Source organism: Rattus rattus, chromosome 12 (assembly GCF_011064425.1).
Source record: "Rattus rattus isolate New Zealand chromosome 12, Rrattus_CSIRO_v1, whole genome shotgun sequence".
NCBI lineage: Eukaryota > Metazoa > Chordata > Mammalia > Rodentia > Muridae > Rattus > Rattus rattus.
In genome coordinates this window covers 69,213,939-69,236,126 of record NC_046165.1, presented here as the reverse complement: position 1 = coordinate 69,236,126, position 22,188 = coordinate 69,213,939, and the positions used below count along the sequence as shown (strand labels likewise).

Sequence of the window (22,188 nt, the reverse complement as noted above, 5' to 3'; positions counted from 1 at the left end):
GTGAGTGAGGTGTGTATTGTGGGGGTACTAGGGTCTTTACTGGTCCCACAGAGGGACCACTCTGGTGGAGTCCCTCTCAACAGTTCCCTTAGTTCCCCGTGATTTACAATTTTGCAAGAGACACATGGCAGATACAACCCTATGTTCCTAATTCTGAAATACGTCAGTAGAAACACACTACTGACTCCTGAAGGAGTTCGTTACGAGAACTCTTGTTGTGTGAGCTCATCACGCCAGAGTCACGCGTGACTCAGAGACCTTCGGAGAACACCAGCTCTTGTGAAATGTCTTTGCTCAAGTTCATGGTGAGTATCCTTCCTAGTTCAAACCTAACTTCCTGCCAGTGGCCTTCATCCTCTTAGCAGAGTCCTGGGGGGTGGCTTTTTCTTCTCTCTACCTCCCAAGGAAGTCTCCCTGGGGACTCTGGTCATCAGACGCTACCATCCAGAATTCTGGATGTCAGTACCTGCCATGAAGCAAACCCCAGTAAAACAAGGTCTCCCAGAAAGAGAGGCCTAGGAAGACAGCTAGGGAAAAAAAAAATAGTGTCCAATCCATAGGTTTCAGATGCCTGGAGACATTTTACTGAGGATCTTGGAGGAGGGGAGCTCAGGTGTCTAGGATGCTGAGGGAGATCCGGTTCGTGTCAGGTCTGTGTTCAGGAAGTAGGTACAGAGTTGCCCTTTGCCCTTGACCTTGATGACACCTCGGCTGTAGCATGTGTAACCCAGGGATTGCAGGGCCCTTGCTGTTTCCTCGGTCACCTGCAATTGGGAGAGGGGTAAGGGAGCGTAGAGTGGCCTTATCCTTGTCCCCTCCCTGATGCCTCCGACGTGGTTCTCACTTGGATCTTGCCGAGAACTCCTGTGCTCTCCATGCGGCTGGCCACGTTCACCGTATTCCCCCAGATGTCATATTGTGGCTTCTGCGCCCCAATCACCCCTGCTACGACTGGTCCATGGTTTAACCCTGATAAGAAATGTGGGCTTTGATGGGGAGGCATGCTAGAGAAGAAGATTAGGGGAAATGGGGAGATCAGGCTGTTTTATAAGAGAGTCTTTGGGGTTGGATGGGAGTAGATAGGGAGGGGAAGGGTGATTCTCTTAGCTCTTGGACTAGCAGCTTTATGCTTCAGCCCAGGGAGTAAGTCTGAAGAGGGGTGTCCAGGGATGAGCTAGAGAGTAGCCAATGAAGGACTCGGAGAGGGGAGAGGAGGTGCCATATTCCGCCAGCAAAGGAGGTCCCTCACCCACACGCAGGCGGAAGTTGTTGAACGAGTGCTTATTGATGACACCCAGCTTAGACCCCAGGGCCACTGCAAATTCCACCATGGTGCCCAGATGGCTGCAGCTTCTCTCAGCGTCCTGGTAATTGGGTCCACCCACCACGATGGGCCAATGAGGGCACAGAAAAAAGTTCAACTTGTGAATAAGCGCACCAATGGAAGCCCACGATAGGGTTGATTGGAAAGAGCTACTGTACCTGTTGTGCGTCCTGCCCAGGGGTGGCATTTAGGCCTGTGGCCGCCATGTAGGTGCTGCCGATAGTTTTGATCTTCTCTACTCCACTGAACTTTGGCTTGGAGAGCAGCTGTAGAGAAAAGAGGCCGTGTTTCCTGTCCCTCTTCCTTTCACCATCCCTTCCTTCTCCAAAAGCCTGCTGCAGGCCTTTGGAGCAGGCTTCAGAGGGCTGGAGATGATGGTGGGAAGGAGAAGGTTGGTTTATGGAGGGATAGAGCTTGTGCATCAGAGGACAGGGAGGGTCAGAGATGTCGGGGGAGTAGGCGAGGCCTCATGGTCAGGAGAGCCAAGTGAGAGGAAGAGCTGACGGGAGGTTGGACCTCATCAAAGTCGGCAATGATCTCATTGAGCAGCCGCAGACACTCTAGCCCCTCATGGTTGATGTTGGACTCCGAGTAGAATTCCTTAAAGTCTGGGATGGATGCAAAGAGGACACAAACACATTCGTACGACTGATGGTAGAGGTCCTGCAAACAGGAGGAAGGGTGAGACTCAGCACCCAGGACAGCCTCTCCTCAGCTGGAGAGGAGCTACGGCAGGACTCAGGGTGTGGTGTGTGTGGTGTGTGGTGTGTGGTGTGTGGTGTGTGGTGTGTGTGTCTGTCTGTCTATCTGAATGCCGTAGCATGTATGTAGAGCTCAGAGGACAGCTTTCAGGACTGAATTCTCTCCTTCCTCCTTTATGTGGGCTCCATGTTGCCGGGATTTACCCAGTAAGCCCCAGAGAACTGAATTTTTATTTTAATTAATTAAAATTTAAGTCTGAATGGCCACGTGTGGCTAACAGCTACCATACTGAGTAGTGCAGAGCTGGGGGGATGGGGGAACTGCTCTTTTTTTTTTTTTTCTTTTCTTTTTTTTTTTTTTTTTTTTCCGAGCTGGGGACTGAACCCAGGGCCTTGCTTGCTAGGCAAGTGCTCTACCACTGAGCTAAATCCCCAACCCCGGGAACCGCTCTTTAGACAATTCCAGCACTATTTGACTAAGCTTCTTAAAGGGATGGCATGGTCATGACTTGGAAAAATGCTTGCTTGCTTCTTTCTCCTCCTCCTGTTCTTCCTTCTCCTCTTCTTCCCTCCCTCATCCTTTTTCCCCTGCCATGGGCCTCCTGCTCAGTAGGCAGGCTCTACCACTGAGTTATTAGTCCAAAAGATGTTCCTTCTAAACAAGAACTCAAAGCACAGATTCTGTGGTCCCCAAGGGCTAAGTCCAAGATTACACTCTGACAAGACAGGGGCTTGACCTGACCCACTCTGTAGTGACCCCAGGAAGAATGAGGAAGATCCAAGAGTTTCACCCAAGCTTGGTCCCAATAGCATCTGGGGCTCTGGAGCGTGGGTCTGGAAGTCACCTCATTGCGCCGGTTCTGGCCGATGAACTGGGGCGCCACGTGTGCAGGGAGTACATTCTCCAGGAGGAGCCGGGTCAGGTTCTCCATTGTCTCAGTCTCCTCTCGCTCCTGCCTCAGTTTCTTTTTCCATAGGAAGTCCAGGCGACAGTAATACTCATTCTAGGATAATAGAGAAGTGACCCCCCAGTAACCCCCATATCCTGCTTATAAGTAAGTAAGGGTCGAGGTACAAGAGAGAGATGACTTTTAAGGTCTATTTCAAATTAGATTCTACAGAACTGGCAGCAGACTTTATTTATTTATTTATTTATTTGTTTGTTTGTTTGTTTGTTTTGGAAACCATAGTTTTTCTTAGATCTGGGGGTAGGAGAGGGGAGGGTAGTGATGGTAAGAACTTGAGGTATTTAGAGAGTAGAGAAGTAAGAAACAGAGTCGGAAGTCTCTCTTGGACGTTTCCAGTGGATAGATTACTTAGGCTCAGCCCTGAGGTGAGGAAGACAAATTACCAATGTGGGACCCCAGCCGCAGCCATTCACAGGGAATCCCTGGAGGATTGAGTTGAAAGCTGGGCTGGAGAGATGGCTCAGCGGTTAAGAGCACTGACTGCTCCTCCAGAGGTCCTGAGTTCAAGTCCCAGCAACCCCATGGTGGCTCAGAACCATCTGGAATGGGATCTGATGCCCTCTTCTGGTGTGTCTGAAGACAGCTGCAGTGTAGTTATATATAATAAATGAATACATCGTAAAGAAAGGAGGAGAGAAATACCTGCCGAGCCAGGACGAGGAGCGTGAAGAAGAAGATGAAGAAGTAGATAGCTCCCATCAGTTTCGGTTCCTTCAGTACCCCCGGCCTGAGAGATCAGAGTGAGATTTGTTGCTTGCCCCATCCCTTCCTGATGGCCTCCTTCCTCCTTCCAGTTCCCAGTGCCCCCGGAGCCCTCGGCACCCCCTCCCCTTCACCTCATGGGTGGCTCAGGTCTGTGGAGTAAGGACAGTCTGCTGTGTCCCATCTCGCCACGCTCCCGAGGGCTAGAGCAAGTGTGTCCCGAGACTTGACTGTACATACCTGGAGCCCAGCGAGCCTTGATAAAGGTGGGCAATGAGGCAGTCGGACAGCCAGGCGTGGGAGTGCAGAAACAGGGAACAAGACGCCACCAGCCACAGCAGAAGCAGAAGCAGCTTCAGTTCGAAGCTCATGTGCAGAAAAAGGGAGCAGGAAAGGAAACCCAGCACGCAGCAGTGCATGGAGTACTGTGGGGCCGGGGACGGTGGTCAGAGGTGGGCACATCCCCTAGATGTCCGGGGAGGATGCCTAGGGTCCCCATTCTCCCAGGGCACAGGGGCTCTCGGGCCATAGGGCTGTCATTCACGTAAACAGGCACTAGATGTGACTCATGGCTCTTGGATGGAGTACCCTTTAGCTTATGCGTTTGGGGACGAATGAGGAAGGGTATGGGGAAGGAGACCCAGGGCTGCACAAAAACACTCACTGGGATGCTGATGAGAGGCAGGGACGCTGGCAGCTCCCAGGAAGTATTGAAAGCCACAGACGACACATTGGGAGCCAGGAAAGGGCAGTCTGACGACACTGGTAAGAAGAGCTACAGAAGGAGACGAGCCAAAGGGCAGTGAACACCTTGGGCACAAAGGAGGCTTCAGCTGGGTTGCCCCTGAGCTAGGGATAGGTTAAAGTCAGCCTCCTCAAAGGGGGTTTATTCTGCCACTCCTGATTGGTTAAGAGAACTTCAGGTGGGTCCTTACTGGCAGGAGAGCTTGTGAGAATTGTCATGAATGCAAGTAGGTCAGTAAACCACTGCCAGCTCTTGCCAACTATTTAACCACCCTAGCCCACCTTCCTTTCTTCATTCCTTTATTCCTTTATTTATGTATTTATTTATTTAGTTAATTAGTTAGTTAGTTTTGGTTCTTTTTTTTTTTTTTTTTCGGAGCTGGGGACTGAACCCAGGGCCTTGCGCTTCCTAGGCAAGCGCTCTACCACTGAGCTAAATCCCCAACCTCTGTTAGTTTTGTAATTTGGCCAGGGGATGGTTCCTATTAAATTCTAGGAGCAATTATAAATTCTGTAAACTCAGCCAAGTAAGTTAAGAATGATGTGTGCCTACAGAGGCAGAAAAGATAGAACATTCAACTAAATGTTAACAATGATTATTATTTATTATAATCATTATAATAAATGATTATTCCTGGAGGGCAGGACACACACACACACACACACACACACACACACACACACACACACACACCCCTCCCAGCATCCTTTGGTCTGAGGGATTCCCTTTCAACTCCCAACAGGCCCAGTAGCCCGGATGGCGGTAGATAGAACCAATCCCCTTTATCCTCACCAGGCTGACGACGGCCATAGTGAACACCAGGAGGATGGTGGCTGTGCCCAGGGCTACTCGCAATCCCGGCCGTGTGGCCACCAGGACAGACAGCGCAGGCAGCCAGTGCAACATCTTGGGACCTTTCTGGACGCACTTCTGTGGAAGGAGAACAGGTGTCATGGCTGCGGGAGCCTTGACCCGGGCTCCTTCTTCAGGCTGGGTCAAGGCTAGGGCTCCGGCTTGCAACCCTCACCTCCCCAGACCTCTTTACCGTCAGGTGCTCTGAGAAGCAGACGAAGAGGAGGAGAAGGAAGAGAAGGAAGGTGATGCTGTAGGTGGTGGCCAGAGCTGGGGGCCTAAGAGAAGACAAGAGGGAGGCTTTGAGGTGCTAGGATGAGCTGAGCTGTGAGGGGCTGTGCCCACCATCTGGTTGGGAGCTAGGGGTTAGCCACTGGCGGTGTCCAAGATAGGACATAATGTCCTAGGAACCGAACAGTCCAGAGCCGTATTTCAATGGACTAGGAACCAATGAAGTCTGGACAAGAATGAAGGAGGAGGAGGGTTCACAAGAAGGCCATCGCTGAATCAGATCAACCTCTGAGCTGAAGCCCTTTAACCTTCTGAATGTTGAACAAGACCTTACTCTTCAAAGAGGCTTAGACTTGAGGGCTTATCTTAGATCTCAGTCATTTGCTGTGAGAGTTGGGCTTCTTGATAAGAAGGCAACATCACAGGGACGATGTTACTGTCTAAAGATATGAGGGGTTGAAAGTGGTCAGGTTGTTTTGTTTGTTTGGTTGGTTGGTTTTGTTGTTGTTGTTGTTGTTGTTGTTCAAGAGCTGACCCTAAGGCCTCATGAAACGGATGCAGTCTCTTTCCACTCAGTTACAGCCCTAGCCCCAGGGCGTGCATTAAGATGAGGACTGTGATTATTGCCTAACCTCCAGAGGATGTGGCTGAGTGTCTAACTTGCAGGGGAAGGCACCAAAGAAAGAAAGTGTGGGTCATGGGTCAGGAGGGGCGAAGGGTTCTACAGAGAAGAAGCCTGCAGTTATCTCACCTGGTTGTCACCAGCATTTGGATTGTGAAGTTGGACAGAAAAACCAGGAAGGTGCAGGCTGCGTAGTATTTGAAGGCGGGGAGCGCAGACAGCCGATACTGGAGGCAAAGCGTAGATGGTGACCAGGTGCTGGCACTGAGCGTGCCCAGAAGGTATCAACCTCAGGCAAGGGGTGGGTCCCCAGCCTCGCTCTCCACCCTCTAATTCAGCTATGTAGCCCTGCCAGTTTTCGTCAAGATGTCCCCACTCTGTTTACTACCTACCCAAATAACTCATTCTACAGATGAAATTTCAAAATAAAAAATCACTGGGTTGGGGATTTAGCTCAGTGGTAGAGCACTTGCCTAGCAAGCGCAAGGCCCTGGGTTCGGTCCCCAGCTCCGAAAAAAAGAAAAAAAAATCACGTAACCTGGGTTGGCCTCAGATTCCCTGTGTAGCCCACGATGACCTTGAACTCCTGATCCCTCCGCCCCTGTCACCTACTTACAGGCCTGTACCACCACACGTGGTATGACGTTCCTAGGAGAAGCACAATCTCCTTCTCCTAGGGTCAAAAACTATGCAGACCTGGGGAAGGCAGGTAAGGGGTAGGAGTCCTAAACCTTCCCAGGGGCAGGGGCCAAGGCTGGAAGTCTTTTGGTGTGTTCCTCTCTCCAGCCCACCTGTTTCTCCATCTCCTTCTCTCTGAAGTAGAGCGTCAGGAGGTTGAAGTCCTTCGACTGTTTCCACTGTCTGGTGTGAGGAAGGGGGTGTAAGCACGGGCAGGATGGAGCAGGGCAGGGCAGGGCAGGTGGAGGACCCTCAGGGGAGCACCCACCCTCCTCCACCCCACCGCTGGTGGGCTTCCGATCCCCTGTTTTTCGTACTTTTGAGAGTTGAGTTGTTCGATGACCTGGAAGAACTTGGCATCTCCAGTGTCCAGTTCATCGTGTAGCCCGCGGGGGGTGCGGCTCCTGCACAGTAACAGCCAAGTCCCTTACCTCAAAATCGCCCAGACAAAGCAAAGCAGTCCTCTAGGGAGGACCCACCCAGTATGCCCCACTGTCAAAGACGAGGTCTCCTCACCGGTCCAGGCTCCACTGGGGGCTGAAGGCTTTTTCCTGTGGAGAGAGCACATGGTGGGGTATGGTATCTCCTCTTCATTAAGACAGATTGTGAACCCAATCACATTGTCTACATATGTCCTTGACTGTATGTATTTGATCTGGCTGTTGCTTCTGTTTCTAATGGCCTCCATCCCATCCAATACTAAACCCCACTTACCCAGCAAGGAACATTGCAAACTCGATTTCTTCATAACTCTATGATGCCTTCCGGCATCTCTAAAGCCCTTGTTTCCTCTTGGAGAACATCACTTAATGGGAAAACCCTTTATCATATTTAGATTTGGGTGGCTGCTAGTTCTGTGTCTCCTTGAAGACAGCAAATTCTAAAAGCAAGGACTTTCCCATCATCCTTGAATGCCAAAAAAAAAACCAAAAAACCAAAAAAAAACCAAAAAAACAAAAACAAAAAAAAATTCATTGGCTTGAACTTAAATGACTACACAGAAAATATTGTGAGGTCAGCTACGGTGAGCTGACAGCTGGTCAAGGTAGCTGACGAGGTATGGAGAAGAAAGAAACGGAAGGGAAATCAGCTTGATTGTAGCCATATGTCCATTCTTTTCTTCACCAAAGGGAACACATAGTATATGCAAAGATATAAAAATGGCTGGGCATAAAAGAGCATCCGCTGAGGGAGAAAGGGATGTTCTGTGTGCCCCAGGCCAGTACAAGAAGAAGCTGACCATCCTGTCTTACCCTCCGTGGTTCATTTGATGGAAATGAGATTATAAATTAAAATTGGGTGTATAGGAGAAGAAGGGGGAGAAGGAGACACTGAGGGGTTGGGGTGGTGGATGCTAGACATGGGGCCTATGTATGTGTATATGCCCAGGCTTGGCTTTTGTGAACCTATTCCCTTATGCCTATCATTACATGAGAGTAGGAAACAATATCTATTCATTCTGTCTTCTCAAGAATTATACTAGTGTCTGACACTCAAGCATTCATAAAAACGTGAGCAACAGGTTGGTGTGGCATCATCTAATTCCAGCACCCAGGAGGCCTGAGGCAGGATAGTTGCTTCTACTTGGGCTACACAGTGCGGTCTTGTCTCAAACGACAAAACGGTGACAAGAACAGTGTTTGGATGGAACATTTCGGCACAAATACTGCTCAACCTCCAAAGGTGCATGCTGTTAGGAGTAAGCAGATGTTTGCCTAGAAAACAAGGAGCCCTGCATTTAATCCTCAAATTGGGTGTGGTGAACCACATCTGTAATCTCTGCACTTGAGAGGTGGAGGTAGGAAGATCAGAAACTCCAAGGACACCCTTGACCACATGGTGAGTTCAAAGTCAGCTTAGGACGCACGAGATAGGGAGGGAGAGACAGAATGGTCAATTTTTGGAATTGCTAATATTTGACTGACTTCCTGAATCTTCAGAGGCCGATTTCTGGGATGATGAGGCTCTGTCTCAACCAAGAGATGTGCTCAGGGGCTGGAGAGATGGCTCAGCGGTTAAGAGCACTGACTGCTCTTCCAGAGGTCCTGAGTTCAATTCCCAGTAACCACATGGTGGCTCACAACCATCTGTAAAGAGATCTGATGCCCTCTTCTGGTGTATCTGAAGACAGCTACAGTGTACTTATGTATAATAAATGAATAAAAAAAAAAAGAAAAAGAAAAAAAAAAGAGATGCGCTCAAACAAGCTGTGCTTGTCCTACAACTCTGACACTTCTTAGCATCCACAACACTCTGATGGGTTTGTTATTGCAGGAATTGCATGCACGGTTGTCTCTCGTGGGCCTCGGGTTTGTGGCCAGCTCCACACACTGCTCCCATTGCACCTTGGAGGCCTCATTCTGCAACAGGGTGTGGGGCTCCTAGAGTCTTCCTTCCTCCTGCTTGTTTAACCCCTATGACCTCTTCTTTCACTAGGCTGATGTTCTAAGAATAAGCCCTTCCTAGAGCTACGACTACCAGGGGCCCTGAGAATCCGCTGTTTACTGATATCGAGAATTGTTTCTACCCTGATGGAAAAGGAAAGAGAGGGGATAGAACGTAGAAGTCTCTGACGATGCCTCAAAAACCCAACCAGGTTGTTCTGGGAAGGAATGTTCTGGAAGAGCTTCAGAAAGGTGGCTGGAGTGTGGAGTGGGTTTGGGTGGGGGAGAGAAGAACAGGGGAGTGTATGCTGAGGTACATGCTTTTAGAAGCACCAACCCCGAGAAGCTGTGGGTGGGAGAGATCCAACAGTCTTCACTATGGGTGAAGGTCACAGGTTACCCCCTTACAAATAGGTTCAGCAGTAGGAGGCCCTGCCCTAGCTTCATCCCAAACTTAACTTTGGGAAGGATTAAAGAGAATAGGAAACTGTAGCGGACCTTGACAGAGGCATTTGCTGGTGGCATGGGAGCGTTGAATCAGAAGGAAGTGGGGTCTAGGTAGATATTTCCTTTGAAAAAGGGAACGTGAGGTTGAGGTGCACTGGGCATGGTGTCTACGGGAGCTTGGATTTCTAGGTGAACTGGAAGGGAGGGTAAGGGAAAGCCTGAGCCACTGACTGGGACAACCAGGCAGTTCGGGAATGCCACACACTGCCAAGTGATTGATTGTGGGTGAGGGGAGGCTGGGGGTGGAGCCTCTTGGACAGTGGAGGCTGATTTCCCCCAAGCATGGGGCCTATAATGGAAATATACACACCGGGAGTGGAGTGGATGTGGATGCAGGACTGTCGACGTGGCTTAGGTGGGCGAAAGGCTTGGCTGCACCCCAAGACTCCAGATAACGAGTCATCAGTAGTGACGGACGCATCGTATGCCCCTCCAGAGAAGACAGCAATCCTCTCGCGGTGCCCTTCTCGTCTTCCTCCTCAGCCTGGGACATGGGAAGTCTGAGTCAAAAGGAGATATTTCCCCACTCTCCCACATCCTTATAGGCTTGCTCCACCCACATCACGACGTAGCAACTCAGTTTCTGGCATGAAAGAGAAGACTGGTTTTGTTGACTAGGTGGTTTGCTTGGTCAAACCTGTGAGGTCCAAGCTGAGCTTTTACCCAAGGATCAATGACCAGGTATGTGGGTTCCCCTAGCTCCCGAAGGTATGGGTCTCGATGCTCCATGTCTGCTCTCTCCACAGCATAAGCTCCTGCTAGCAGGGCCAGCGTGGCCCCTGTGATGTGCACTCGTCTAGAAGCAAGGAACAGTGAGAGTCAGGAGGAAAGGCCTCTAAACCTTTAGTTTCTTTCAAAGACCATTCCCAGAGCTGGGTCTTCAAGAAAGGACCCATGTTACAGGGAGTGCGTCCCAACAACTAAGAATTCCCTGCACTCGTCTTAGGGGACAGAATAGCAGCACGTGAGAGACTCAACCGGCTACAGCTGTTCCAGGCTCCAAGACTTACCCTGGAACGCCGCCTGCTTCCATATGGTTGGCCAATGTGACATCATGGGACCAGACATCATACTGCCACTTCTGTAGCCCGATGACTCCACAGAGGACGCTGCCTGAGTGCACGCCGACACGCATGTTGATATCCACACCGGTGGCTACCCGAAGTTTCCTGAGCAGAGTGCGGGACAAGCTTAGTGTTTTCACGATTCTCCTCTTCTCAGGGAGGACTCTGCCGCCCTGCCTCCCACACTCCCTCCAGCACCTATTGCTCTCAGTTTCTCCTGCTCGCACACCCGAGCTGACCTGATGGCCCGGCACATGTCCAGTCCCATGCGCACGCAATTGATGGCGTGGTCAGGCAGTGAGAGGGGCAGCCCGGATACACAGTAGTAACAGTCTCCCAGGATCTTGATCCGCATGCATTCGTGCTCCTGAGAGTATGTGTGTGGGTGTGTAGAGGAACCTGGTTAGAGGCCAGAGGGGTAGGAGGGAGTTGGGGATGTTGGGGAGCAACTGTGGCGTTCCTGAAGAACTTCTGAGGTTTGGAATGTCTAGGTCAGATCTATGGCGTCCCTGGATATGGGATTGACGGAGGCCTCTTAGGCAACGTCTTCATCAGAAGGAATAATCAAAGGCTGGAGTATCTGTGGTTCTCCCCAGTTTGGGTCTATGCACTGTGCATTAATATCAGCACATGATAATAGAATCGGGATGAGGGGCATAGAAGCAAACCCCAAGCTAGGATGTTCCCATCCATTATGTCTGATTAGGTGCTGAGCTGTGTTAGAGGGAACAGAAGCTTCTCCTGGAAAGGCCTCCCGAGGTCAGAGTGTCTGGAAGGCTCTGCAGAGATGTGGAGGCACTGTGTTTAGGATGTGAGATGTGGAGAGATCTCTTGGGGATAGTGACAGTTTCCTGAGTGGGAGCGTTTGTGAGCAGTCCCTACCTCTACTGCATTATTTGGGAGCTTGCTCTGGCCCCAGTGTAAGACTTCTCAGAAGATGGGTGTTTTCTTTGCAAGAGGCTCCCGGGCATATGGTATTTGAGGGCCCCTGGGTGGTAAGGGAAACCCCTCTGACCTTGGCAATTTGGTCGAACTTGCCGAAGAGTTCATTGAGCATGAGCACCAGCTCCTTAGGGGAACACTCGCTGGCCAGCCGTGTGAAGCCCACGATGTCAGCATACAGCACACTGTGCAGGGCAAGCCATGTTACTGGGGCCGGGCCGCAGCCCAGGGTCCCTCCCCTCCCGCTGGCTTCCCTCATACCTCACTCCTTGGTGCCTCTTGACATACAGGCTGTGAAAGTTGTTTGTGTTCTCTGGCCGCGAGCTCTGTCCAGCCTGCAGCCGTGCCATGATCTCTGCCTTCATCTCTCGGGCCAGGTAGGCAGGAAGGATAGACAAGAGGAGGTGCTCCTGGAGAAAGACGCTATGAGTGACACCCTTCCTACCCTGCTGTGCGCTAGAACCAAGAACCTTAGCCAATCAAATTTCTCAGGCTCTCACCCATGACATGCCACCTACCAGCAGCTCCCAACCCTTCCAGTCCACCCAGCAGGACTCCAGCACCCCAGTCTATCCTGGTCATTTTTTTTTAAAAAAAAGATTTATTTATTTATTTTATGTATATGAGTACACTGTAGCTGTCTTCAGACACACCAGAAGAGGGCATCGGATCCCATTACAGATGGTTGTGAGCCACCATGTGGTTGCTGGGAATTGAACTCAGGACCTCTAGAAGAGCAGTCAGTGCTCTTAACCACTGAGCCATCTCTCCAGCCCCTTATCTTGGTCATTTTTAGGGACTAAAATCAACACCTACATTTGAAATCTTCCTTTCATATAATAACTTTCATCATCATCATCATCATCATCATCATCACCATCATCATCATCATCATCATCACCATCATCATCATCATCATCATCATCATCACCACCACCACCACCACCACCACTACCACCACCATCTTGAGACAGTATCTTACTGTGTATCCCTGGATGGCCTGGAATTCACTATCTAAACCAGGGTGGCCTCAAACTCACAGAGAAATGTCTGCTTTTGCCTCCCAAGAGCTGATCATAGAGGTGCGAACCACTCCACCCGACTAAGATTTGATTTTATCATTACTGCATGGTGTATGCATAGCTGGGCACATGTGCCACAGTGTATATGAGTGGAGGTCAGAGGTCAGCTTTGCAGAGTCCGTTGTCTCCGTCTACCTTTGCTTGGGTTCTAGGAACTGAACCCACCTCGTCAGGCTTGTGCAGCAGGGCCTTACCCTCAGCTATCCCACTGGGTTTCAATTGATAGCTAGCAACAATCTTCCACGGCCTGGCAACAGTCACGGTTCGTATGAAGGAGGAAAATACTTGAGGAAGGCAAATGCATTACCCAGAACCACTCAGAATGAAGGTGCTCAAAAGCTGTTCTTTCTGAACTGCTGTCCCTTTCTGCCATTTAGGTCCTACTGACCTGGTGCTTTTTCTCAGTGTCCAACCTCCGGCGTGAATGCAGGGAGCTAAGAGCTTCCCGGAACGTGGCGCGCAATGCTCGCTCCATCAGGGCCTTGTGGTATGCTCCCACCACGTTCCCACACAGGAACAACACCGCATTTGCTGCCAACTGTGGGCAAAGGCCAGGCTTAGAAAGTGTACGACTCCCCTCAACCCTAGTGAGTCGGGGGAATCTAGCTGTGTAGTTGGAGTTGATTCCAAAAACAGGATGAGGAGAGCCTGGCCACTCTATGACATCCATCCAGAGGAGTTGTTCGCTTTCCTCCTCCACGCTCTCTGCTGTAGACTCTTGGCTGTGGGGACAACCTGGCCGCTTAGGCCTCGCTATCGTGCAAGCATATTTCCTCTGCCTACAATGCTATTCTACCATATTCGTCTCTTGAGCCCATTCCATCTGCCAGAAACTACTCCAGTTCTGATTCACATTTTCCATGAATGCTCCGCGTTTTTTACTTTTGTACCTGCGAGAGAATCTTAACTGATTTTCCCATGGCTATGGTGCCCTCTTCTGGCTAAGGCAAGAACGGTGCACTGATGTAGCAGCGACACAAGAGGTCGCTATAGCGGGGTGTGCGGGTGGGGTGGGGTGAGGTATCTGTGCTTGGATCCTGCACTCGAGGGTTGAGCCCTGCCTTGGAGTCTCAGCTCAGCAAAGGCTCAGAGCATTATCACGCAGCTGAGCCAGCTCTGGGCACAGTACCTGCACCCCTTGGCATTTTTACCTGTGGTAGCAGATCCCTCTGCGACTCAGGCTGCCACCCAAGGTACAGTCCAAGGACAAGCAGGTGTGAGAGGGATGAGATGACCCCCGCGGCAGCAGCATCCCGCATGCCCAAGGGCAGCATGGCGTACACGGTGAAAATGATGAAGAGGAAAAAAGACACCTGGAGAAGGACGTGGGGAGCTGAAGGCCCGGGTTGTGCGTGTGAGGCATACCGTCTAAGTTTGAGGTCCACCTTCCCCCAGGCCCTTGACTGTGATTCTCCTCACCTGATCCCAGGCGCTCACCACACCCCCAGTGAATAGAAACCCATAGCCCAGAGCCAGCAATGCAGCCCATATGAGGCCAGAAAGAGGTCGTGTCCATCGCTGCAGTTGCTGCTCCCGGGAAGCGAGCCCCAAAAGCAGGGAGAAGCCACCCAAAGCACACAGCACAGTTGTCAGGAAGCTTGGGTCTGAGGTCAGCTCCTGTGGAGAGACGATATCTGAAGCCAGGCTGGGAGGAGATACTTTGAAGTTCTCTCAAGGTTAGAAGGATCAAATTAGGTGTCCTTCAAACCAGTTTGGCAAAGTATCTGAAACACATGTCCGCAAAGAATATAGGGTTGGTGAGATGGTACGGTGGGTAAGGGTGCTTGCTACCAAACCTGATGTTTAATTCCCAGAATCCACGTGGTGAGAGATGAGAAGTCATGCCTTCGAATTGTCTTTTGCGCCCACACACACACACACACACACACACACACACACACACACAAAACTAGATAAATGAATAAAAAAAAAACCACAAGGGGTCACTGTTGCCTGCTTTTCACATTAGATTGAACCAAAAGAAATGTCTAAAACCCAACTGTTTTAATCCACAAAGATCAACAGTCTTACCTGGCTCAACCTAATATATCTCAAACATGGCAGTCGGACCAGGGAGCGCTACCCAGAAGACCTGGTTACTCTTGACTATTCGCGAGCTGTGCTCTTTCTGCATCTCAGGTGTCTTTCCTTGTTTGTTTAGTTTTGAGGCAGGGGCTCATGTAGCTTGGGCTGTCTTCCAACTCACTGCAGCTGAGGAATTTGAACTCCTGGTCCTCCTGTCCCTATTTCTCAAGCGCTGGGATTCTAGACTTGCCTGGCTATTCCCACAGTTAAAAGAGAACAGTAGCATCTGTTTGGCTTTTGGGGTGAATGCCATCCAAAATGGCTAATTTGCTTGGGAGAAGAATCCCCTCTTCTGAAGTCATGCTGATAAACTTCACAAATGTCTACCCAGGCAGCCCAAGTTTCTGCAACCTTTTGCCATCCCAGCACTGAGTTCCAAGTAGCCGCCTTTCCTCTAGCCTATAAGTCAGCACTACCCTCCCCTTCAACCCTCTTTCAGGACTTGGGATTAGCTGTGCCCAGTCATTTGCCCCACCTTGCCTCCAAGGAATGAAAGAGAAACCTAGGGCAGAATATTTGCCCTTTCTTGCCCAGAATGAAAATGAGGGGAAAAATATATTGGTGAAGAAAGGCAAAAACCATCTTTTGGAAATCTATGGGTATAGCTAGCAGCCCCACATTCCCAAATCTGGAGAGAAAAAGTCAGGAAATGAATCTCCCTAGGGACGTGAGTAGAGTTTCCTCTCTGGAAAAATGGAAAATCCGGTGTTGGATTTACTCTAGAACCAATAGAACACAGTGAGAAGCATTTGGGACTCACTTCCTAGTATAGACCCAGAGGCTAGGCTTAGAGGGTAGAGAGTTCAGTCACATGTACCGAGTCACAATTCACGACGAGGTTCACTGTTTCTTTTTTTCGGTTCCCATTATTAACTAAAAGACTTCACTAATCTCAGACCTTCAAATGTCCCCAGCCTGATGCAGCCCCTGCCTAGAGCAGGCTCCCACACCTAGCCCATCTTACCCTGCCGCTGGCCCAGGCGACGGCGGGCAGTGCCACGATCGCGCAGAGCACAATGACCAGAAGCAGAATTAGCAGTGGATACTGTTGGCTCAGGCTGTAGTAAGTCTCGTAGAAGAGATCTTCGCTGGGAGGAGGCCGGGGACTGAAGAGGCGGGCCATGATATCCCCCGCCCCAGCCCGGAGCCCCTGCCCTGGGGACCACAGGGCGCTGAGTTAAGAACCCAGCCCGTCCCACCGCACTTTCCCACCCCTCCCGGAGCCGCTCTCACCCAAGCCACTAAGCTTTCAATAGCAATAGGGTTCCCTGCTAGGTGTTCTCTCATAGGGCTCCCAGATGTGATAGGACTTCTTTATCCTTCCTACAAACCATACCATGCTAGTATCATGGCTGGAGCTGAAGAGAAGGGGCCCCTTTACCCATCAACTCACTGCTTTGTGTTAAGCTCCTGAAGTTCTCGTAGCAAAGCTAGGCTCCAGGAGGGAACCTGGGTAGGCTGGCTGCCACTCACCCTCGCTGCTTTGCTAGTGGCTCAGGGCCTGCTGGGCGACTGGCACTTCCCTCTCGGCGCCAAGGCCCCCTCCCACTTCCCCGCGATACAGTCCGGCCCCTTCCCGTTCTGGAGCCGGACTCCCCTGGCTGCTTCACATGCCCAGATTGCTTGCTCTCTCTAATCATCACCTTCCCTCTTTAACGAAGAGCATGTGGGCCGTGGGAGAAACACGAGGTAATGGTGGTGGTGGTGGGGAAGACCAAAAGGGATGTGTCAAGAGAGGGACACAACATTTGGAAGTTGGAAGGCCAAGGAAAGCCTGAGAGAAGGTGAGGAGGAGCGGGGTCCTGATATCAGCTGGGGCCTGGGTTATGGGTGAGAGCAGGAGTGGTATTTCCCTTTCACTCTTGGTCCCTCTGGTGTTGCCAAGTGTGAACTATCTGGCCATTTCTAGCTCCTTGGGTTGGCGCTCCTCTCTGTTGGATATAGATATCAATTCTTGGATATGGAGAATAAAAGCAAAAAACAAACAAAACAAAACAAAACAAAAATGATTGCCGTATCTAGAAAGCAAGATGCATGAAGTCTGTGTACCAGGACTATGGTGGTCTAGAGAGCCTGGGGCACCTTCGAATTTCCTGAGACACTTTCCTTCACCAGGGCCCCAAAGCCCAGTGTTCAAAATCAAGGAGAAAAAGGGAGCGGTGTGACTCCAACTTCCGTCCTGTCAGTCTAGGCTTAGGGTGGTATTAGCCCTGAGCTCTGGAGGAAATACCCCACCCTGAGATTGGCGTATCAGAGAGCCAAGCCTCTGATTTCATCCTGCCACCAGCTGGACCCTGACCCTCTGAGCTGAGAGGTCACCTATATCTCGTCCCCAGATCCCCTTTTCCTGTAGCACCAACTTCCCCTCCACCCTCCAGGGTAGCCAGCTCCTGGCTGTCCATCCCTAATGCCCTGGATTGACACCTCAGACTCACTCATAGTTAACATGTTGTATAGATTGACTTTTCGGAGATAAGTCAAAAGTCAGTTTGGGTGTAGGTCTAACTGTCTTCAAAGAATGCCGTGAGCTACAGGAAGTGGCAAAAAAAATGTCTTAGTCAGTTCAGGTTGCTTAGAAAGTGCTTTTATTTTCACTCTATTTATACTGGCTGCCTGAATGGTGTATTTCCTGCTTCAGGCACTTGCAGGTCCTCTCCGAAGTCTACTTGTGGACGTGGACGGGCTACCAGCCCCTACCCCTGCCGAACTGTGCTGGCTCCTTCTTGGGAAAGGCAGTTCTCGGTTGTACTGACATGCAGTTGTGTTGTCCAATCTGCACTTCAGAACAGTTGTTTAAGACAATAGACTGTAGCCCTTTAAGAGGAAAAGGAGGTAGTGGTGGTGAGAGGGTTCAAAAGTTAGAAAGGTTAACGAGCACTTTGGGCGAGGGGCAGCGACACCTTGTGTTCATCCTGGGGAATGCAAACGTAGGGTCTTCACCTGCTCGCAACTGGGTCTCACTATGAGCAGTGCCTCTTCAGAATTAGTCTTGTAGAAGCTCAAAGGAGTAGTGCTTGCTGTTTGGGTGTCTTTGATGGGAGACTCTCTAGACTGCCTTAGTCATAAAGGAACTGTGGGGGCTCATAGACTTAGTGCTGGGGAAAAGTTAGCAGGTTCCGACTTTGGCTGTGTGACCTCAGTGGGATCCTCTCCTAATGGATGTCAAGTTCCTCATGTATTAAACGAGGCAGACTGGGTTAGGTGATCTATAGTCATTCCTTTCCACCTCCAGAGTAACTGGAGTCCATAGATGGGTGCTGAGGAAGAAGGTGATGGGAGAGCTGAGCAGGGAGGGCAACAGAGGATGAAGAATGGGTACCTGTCATTGGATTTGGTGTGTTCTGGGTGTACCAAGGATTGCTGTTTCTTCCATCTCCCTGCAAACAACACAGAGTTCTCAGGCTTTCTAAGAGGCGAATCTCATCACCATGAAGTTCTCCTTGCTAAGAGGGCATGTTCTAGTCTTGCCAGTGTCTCACCTGATTCCTTTGGGGGTCAGGATCTGGAGTCTCAGTAAAGACTGGCCTAGGTGTTGTGCCTCTGGAGGGTAAAGTATGTGGAATTTGGGGAGTGCCAGCCAAGGTGTCAGATGATGTCCCTGCTGGTGTGGCATGCCCAAATGATGCTTCCTTTGCTCTCCTCTCAGTAAGACTTGTGAGTCTTTCAGGAGCTGATCCAGAGGGCTCCTCCAGATGCAGGCGGTCCAGCATTTCATAAACTATGGTTTCCCTGGGGCAATCCACCTCTGTACCTTTTTGGCTGGACTCTCTGGCAGACAACTTTGTGTCACTGCTTCTGTGCTGAGACAGATAATGCTTTACCTGCGTAGACAGGAGGACCTTGTGCGTCAGGAGCTGGGGCAGCCAGAGTAAGCCCCAGTGAATATTTTCTTGGTCTCTGGAGACTAAGGAGTAGGTGTGGGTGAACAGGAATGAGAGTCAAGGATTAAATGATGGTAGACAGTGGAGATAAACCGGGTGGTTAAGGGAGCCACTGAACAGTTCCGGGGTGGGAAGGCAGTGTTAGAAACTCACCTTGGAGACAGCAGCATCTACCTTGTCCTGTACCAGGATGTAAACATTATTGGTTTTTGATTCACAGTCTGAAAGACAACAGAGTTGTAGATGAGTAGGACTTCTTTCCTTGGAAAAGCTCCCTGCTGAAGACCCAAACTATCCTAGTGCCAGAGACATGGGTTACTCACCTTGGAAGGATGGCCTGTCTTTAGGCTCAGAACTCCAGCAATGCGTCATTAATTCCTTCAGTCCTTCTAAGCCAGGAGTCTCAGGGCTGTCCGGAGGCAGCTCTGTCAATGGAGGTCGCCTCTGCCTGTTACACACTGCTCCACGAATTAGTGAGGTCTTGTCTACCACTGGAGTCGGGGGTAACAAAAGGATTCATGAAATGAGGAGACACCCCATTCTATCACGGACAGAAGAAGGGAGAGCCATCCAGGCAAGAGGCGAGGTGGGGAGAGGGCAGTCTTAGTAGGTCAGGGAGGGAGGGCTCTGGGGGTTTTAGGTGCTTTCGGGCACTTGAGCTAAGAGTCCATTTAGAGTCTTACCCTCAGCTTCTCTTCCAGCCAGCACTGTCCACACGAGGACCCCAAAACTGTACAGACAGAAAGTGGAGGCGTGGATGGCCTCTGGCAAGACTACTTTCCCATATCGTACCCTTTAGAAGGGCCCAAATAGGTATAGAAATGTGGAGTGTATTTGGGGCGGTCAGTTTACCTGTAAACATCACTTGCTTTAGAAGCCTTTCCGTCATTATCCAACAGCTCTGGGGCCAAGTAAGCTAGGGTGCCCCCGGAATCTCTCGATCCTGACCCTGAGCTTGACTGTGACCCTCCCTGAAATGTGGACAGGCCAAAGTCTGCTAACTGTAAAGGAAAGGAAAAGGAAGGTATTAGATGAAAAGGGCCAGAGATTTTTTTTCCCTCTCTTGCCCCCAGAAGATGCAGCCTCAGCTTTTGGGAGGTGGTATGGAGCAGCAGAGGGAAGATCGAGTCATTGAGACCTTAGCAGGAGATCTGAGTTGCTAATGGGCAGGCAAGCCTGAGATAAGTCAGCCTGGGTCCATGGGGGGTGGGGAGGGCTTTAGGCCTGTGGAACTGACCCAGGAGGGTAAGGAGGACCTCTCATAAGGAGGGTCAGCTGGTCTGACTAGAGGTAGAACTCCTAGGTGGGTCTTGTCACCCGTGTAGCCTTGACAGGCCAAGGGTATTCAACACGGTCCCAAGCCTACACTAGGTTGTAGATGGACTAACCTTGGCGTGGAGCTCTGGATCCAGCAGAACATTGGAGGGCTTGAGGTCCCGGTGCAGTAGCGAAGGGTTCAAGCTGTGTAGGTAGCACATCCCCAGCACCACTTCCTGTAGCAGGCGACAGAGGAGAGGCCAGGGCCGAGGGCATGAAGGTTGCAGCAGCCCTGAGAGGGAGCCGTTCTCCATGAATCCTGTCACCAGAGCCGGCCCGTACACGTAGTCCCACTCGAGGTTCTCAGTGACCCCCAGCAGGAGCAGCACGTTCTCATGACGAAGATTCACCATAGCCTTCACCTCCCTGGATATCTTCTTCCTACATGCCGAAAAGGGGCCAAAATTGGATTGGCTCTGGAAGATCCCAACCTTGCCCCATTCAGGCTCTTTGACCACATCCTGCCTACAGCTGGGGTCACTCACGAGTTCACGATCTTGACTGCTACATCAAGGTTCCATGCTGTGTGGCGTGCCCGGAACACGGCTCCGAACCCGCCTTTGCCCACAAATCCTAGGTTCTCCAGTTCTTCAGAGCCCATGAGAGAGATCGATGACGCACCATTGAGCCTGAGAGAAGGTTCTCGTCCAGTAGGGGGCCCACCTCCAGGTCAGCGCATCCTCTGTCTCCCAAGCTCTGCGATTCCATGACTGCGCGTGGACAGCGTGTCCAGCCTCCCCGCTGCTGCCCGCCTCACCCCCAGCTTTGTTCCCTGCCTCAGCAAAGGCGTCCTTTGAGTGTGCCCTCCGGCAACTTGTGTGGGTGTCCCCGAGACACAGCTCGCTCCCTACTCACCATAACTTGACAGAAGACATCGGGAGCTAGCGGCTTCCTGGATTATGTGTGCAAAGATGGAGCTGGAACCCCGACGTCTACAACGTCTACCGCTGAGAGTTTAGACTGAGAGGAAGGCAGAGTCCTCAGGGCACGGAGGTTCAGACCCCGAATTCCGCTTCCCAAGTCGCTCCCCCGGACTTTGAATGAGTGACTGAACAACTTCCCTTTTAAAAACGAGGGCACTTCTGCAATCCCGCCCCCTGGGGTGGGGCAAGCAAAACCTTGGGGCTATTTCCTGTGCACTTGCCTCGAACCTGAGGAGTAACTGGGCCCTGGGTGTGCCACAAAAGGAGTCCTCACCTTCCAGGAACAATTAACTCCCCACAGCAGCCAGCCTCTCTTGGAGCCCTTAGCCCCACCACTGGCCAATCACATTTTGATGACGTGAGGATTTTATGGTCCTAGGTTCAGCTCTCCCGGGATCACAGAGGAATGCTCCTCATAAGGTTTGTCTTGGATCAGGTACACATACTGGTTTCTTTAATCTTAGATCAACCGTGTTTCCTTTTCTATAGACGTGGAAACCCAAATACTTACAGTTGAAATAGTGTGGCCAAGTAAGTATGGGAATAGTTTAGAACTGAATTCTGCTCCACCAACCTAGCCCATATTTATTTATTTAAAAAAAATATTTTTGAGACAGGGTCTCTCTATGTAGCCCCGGTTGGTCTGGAACTCGATATACAGACAAGGTTGGTCTCAAACTCACAGAGAGCCGTCTGCCTCTGCCTCCTAAGTGCTGGGATTAAAGGTGCACACCACCAGGCTTGGCTTATTTATTTACCTTAAAATTTATTTATGTGTGTGCACGTCTATGTGGGGTGGGGTGCAGGTCCATGGTGTGGGTGTGGAGGTCAGAGAACAACCTCAGATATTGGACCTCACCTTCCTCCGTGTTTGAGGTAAGGTCATTTTGTTCTCTGCTGCGTGCATAATGCGCTCTCTCGCCTGTGATGTCCCAGTATTCTGTCTCTCATCTTCCTGTAGGAACAACGCTGGGATGGCAGACTTGGGCTACTGTCCCCTGTGCTACTTGAGTTGTGGGGACCTGAGTTCAAGTCCCCATGTTTGCATGACAGAAGCTTTGCCTACTGAGCTGCTCTTCCTCCTCCCCCAGCTCAAGTTAGTTTCTGTTTGCAAATGCCTCTGGGCTACATATGTCTACCTGTGGTGCAGATGGCTGCTGAAGGTAGGAGGCATGTCACG

At 50.8% G+C, this 22,188-nt stretch overlaps 2 protein-coding genes across 2 annotated transcripts; both read right to left on the bottom strand.

The window, feature by feature from the left end:
- Positions 1-557: 557 nt before the first annotated feature.
- Positions 558-16,377, bottom strand: Adcy4 (adenylate cyclase 4). Its single transcript, XM_032918149.1, has 26 exons — positions 16,281-16,377; positions 15,852-16,042; positions 14,222-14,419; positions 13,954-14,115; positions 13,191-13,340; positions 11,982-12,130; positions 11,794-11,905; positions 11,018-11,145; positions 10,725-10,883; positions 10,378-10,510; positions 10,025-10,198; positions 7,340-7,374; positions 7,141-7,227; positions 6,937-7,006; positions 6,275-6,372; positions 5,486-5,570; positions 5,233-5,370; positions 4,348-4,470; positions 3,936-4,120; positions 3,636-3,720; positions 2,871-3,029; positions 1,841-1,987; positions 1,483-1,590; positions 1,250-1,364; positions 845-969; positions 558-764 (listed from the first exon to the last, which is right to left on the bottom strand). The coding sequence occupies exons 2-26, from the start codon at positions 16,008-16,010 to the stop codon at positions 618-620; spliced, it is 3,231 nt and encodes a 1,076-aa protein (XP_032774040.1). The 5' UTR covers positions 16,011-16,042; positions 16,281-16,377; the 3' UTR covers positions 558-617.
- A 1,072-nt stretch (positions 16,378-17,449) lies between these two features.
- On the bottom strand, positions 17,450-21,215 carry Ripk3 (receptor interacting serine/threonine kinase 3). Its single transcript, XM_032918089.1, has 9 exons — positions 20,941-21,215; positions 20,571-20,714; positions 20,157-20,466; positions 19,621-19,769; positions 19,452-19,498; positions 19,092-19,259; positions 18,922-18,989; positions 18,207-18,708; positions 17,450-17,701 (listed from the first exon to the last, which is right to left on the bottom strand). The coding sequence occupies exons 1-8, from the start codon at positions 20,958-20,960 to the stop codon at positions 18,346-18,348; spliced, it is 1,269 nt and encodes a 422-aa protein (XP_032773980.1). The 5' UTR covers positions 20,961-21,215; the 3' UTR covers positions 17,450-17,701; positions 18,207-18,345.
- Positions 21,216-22,188: the final 973 nt, after the last annotated feature.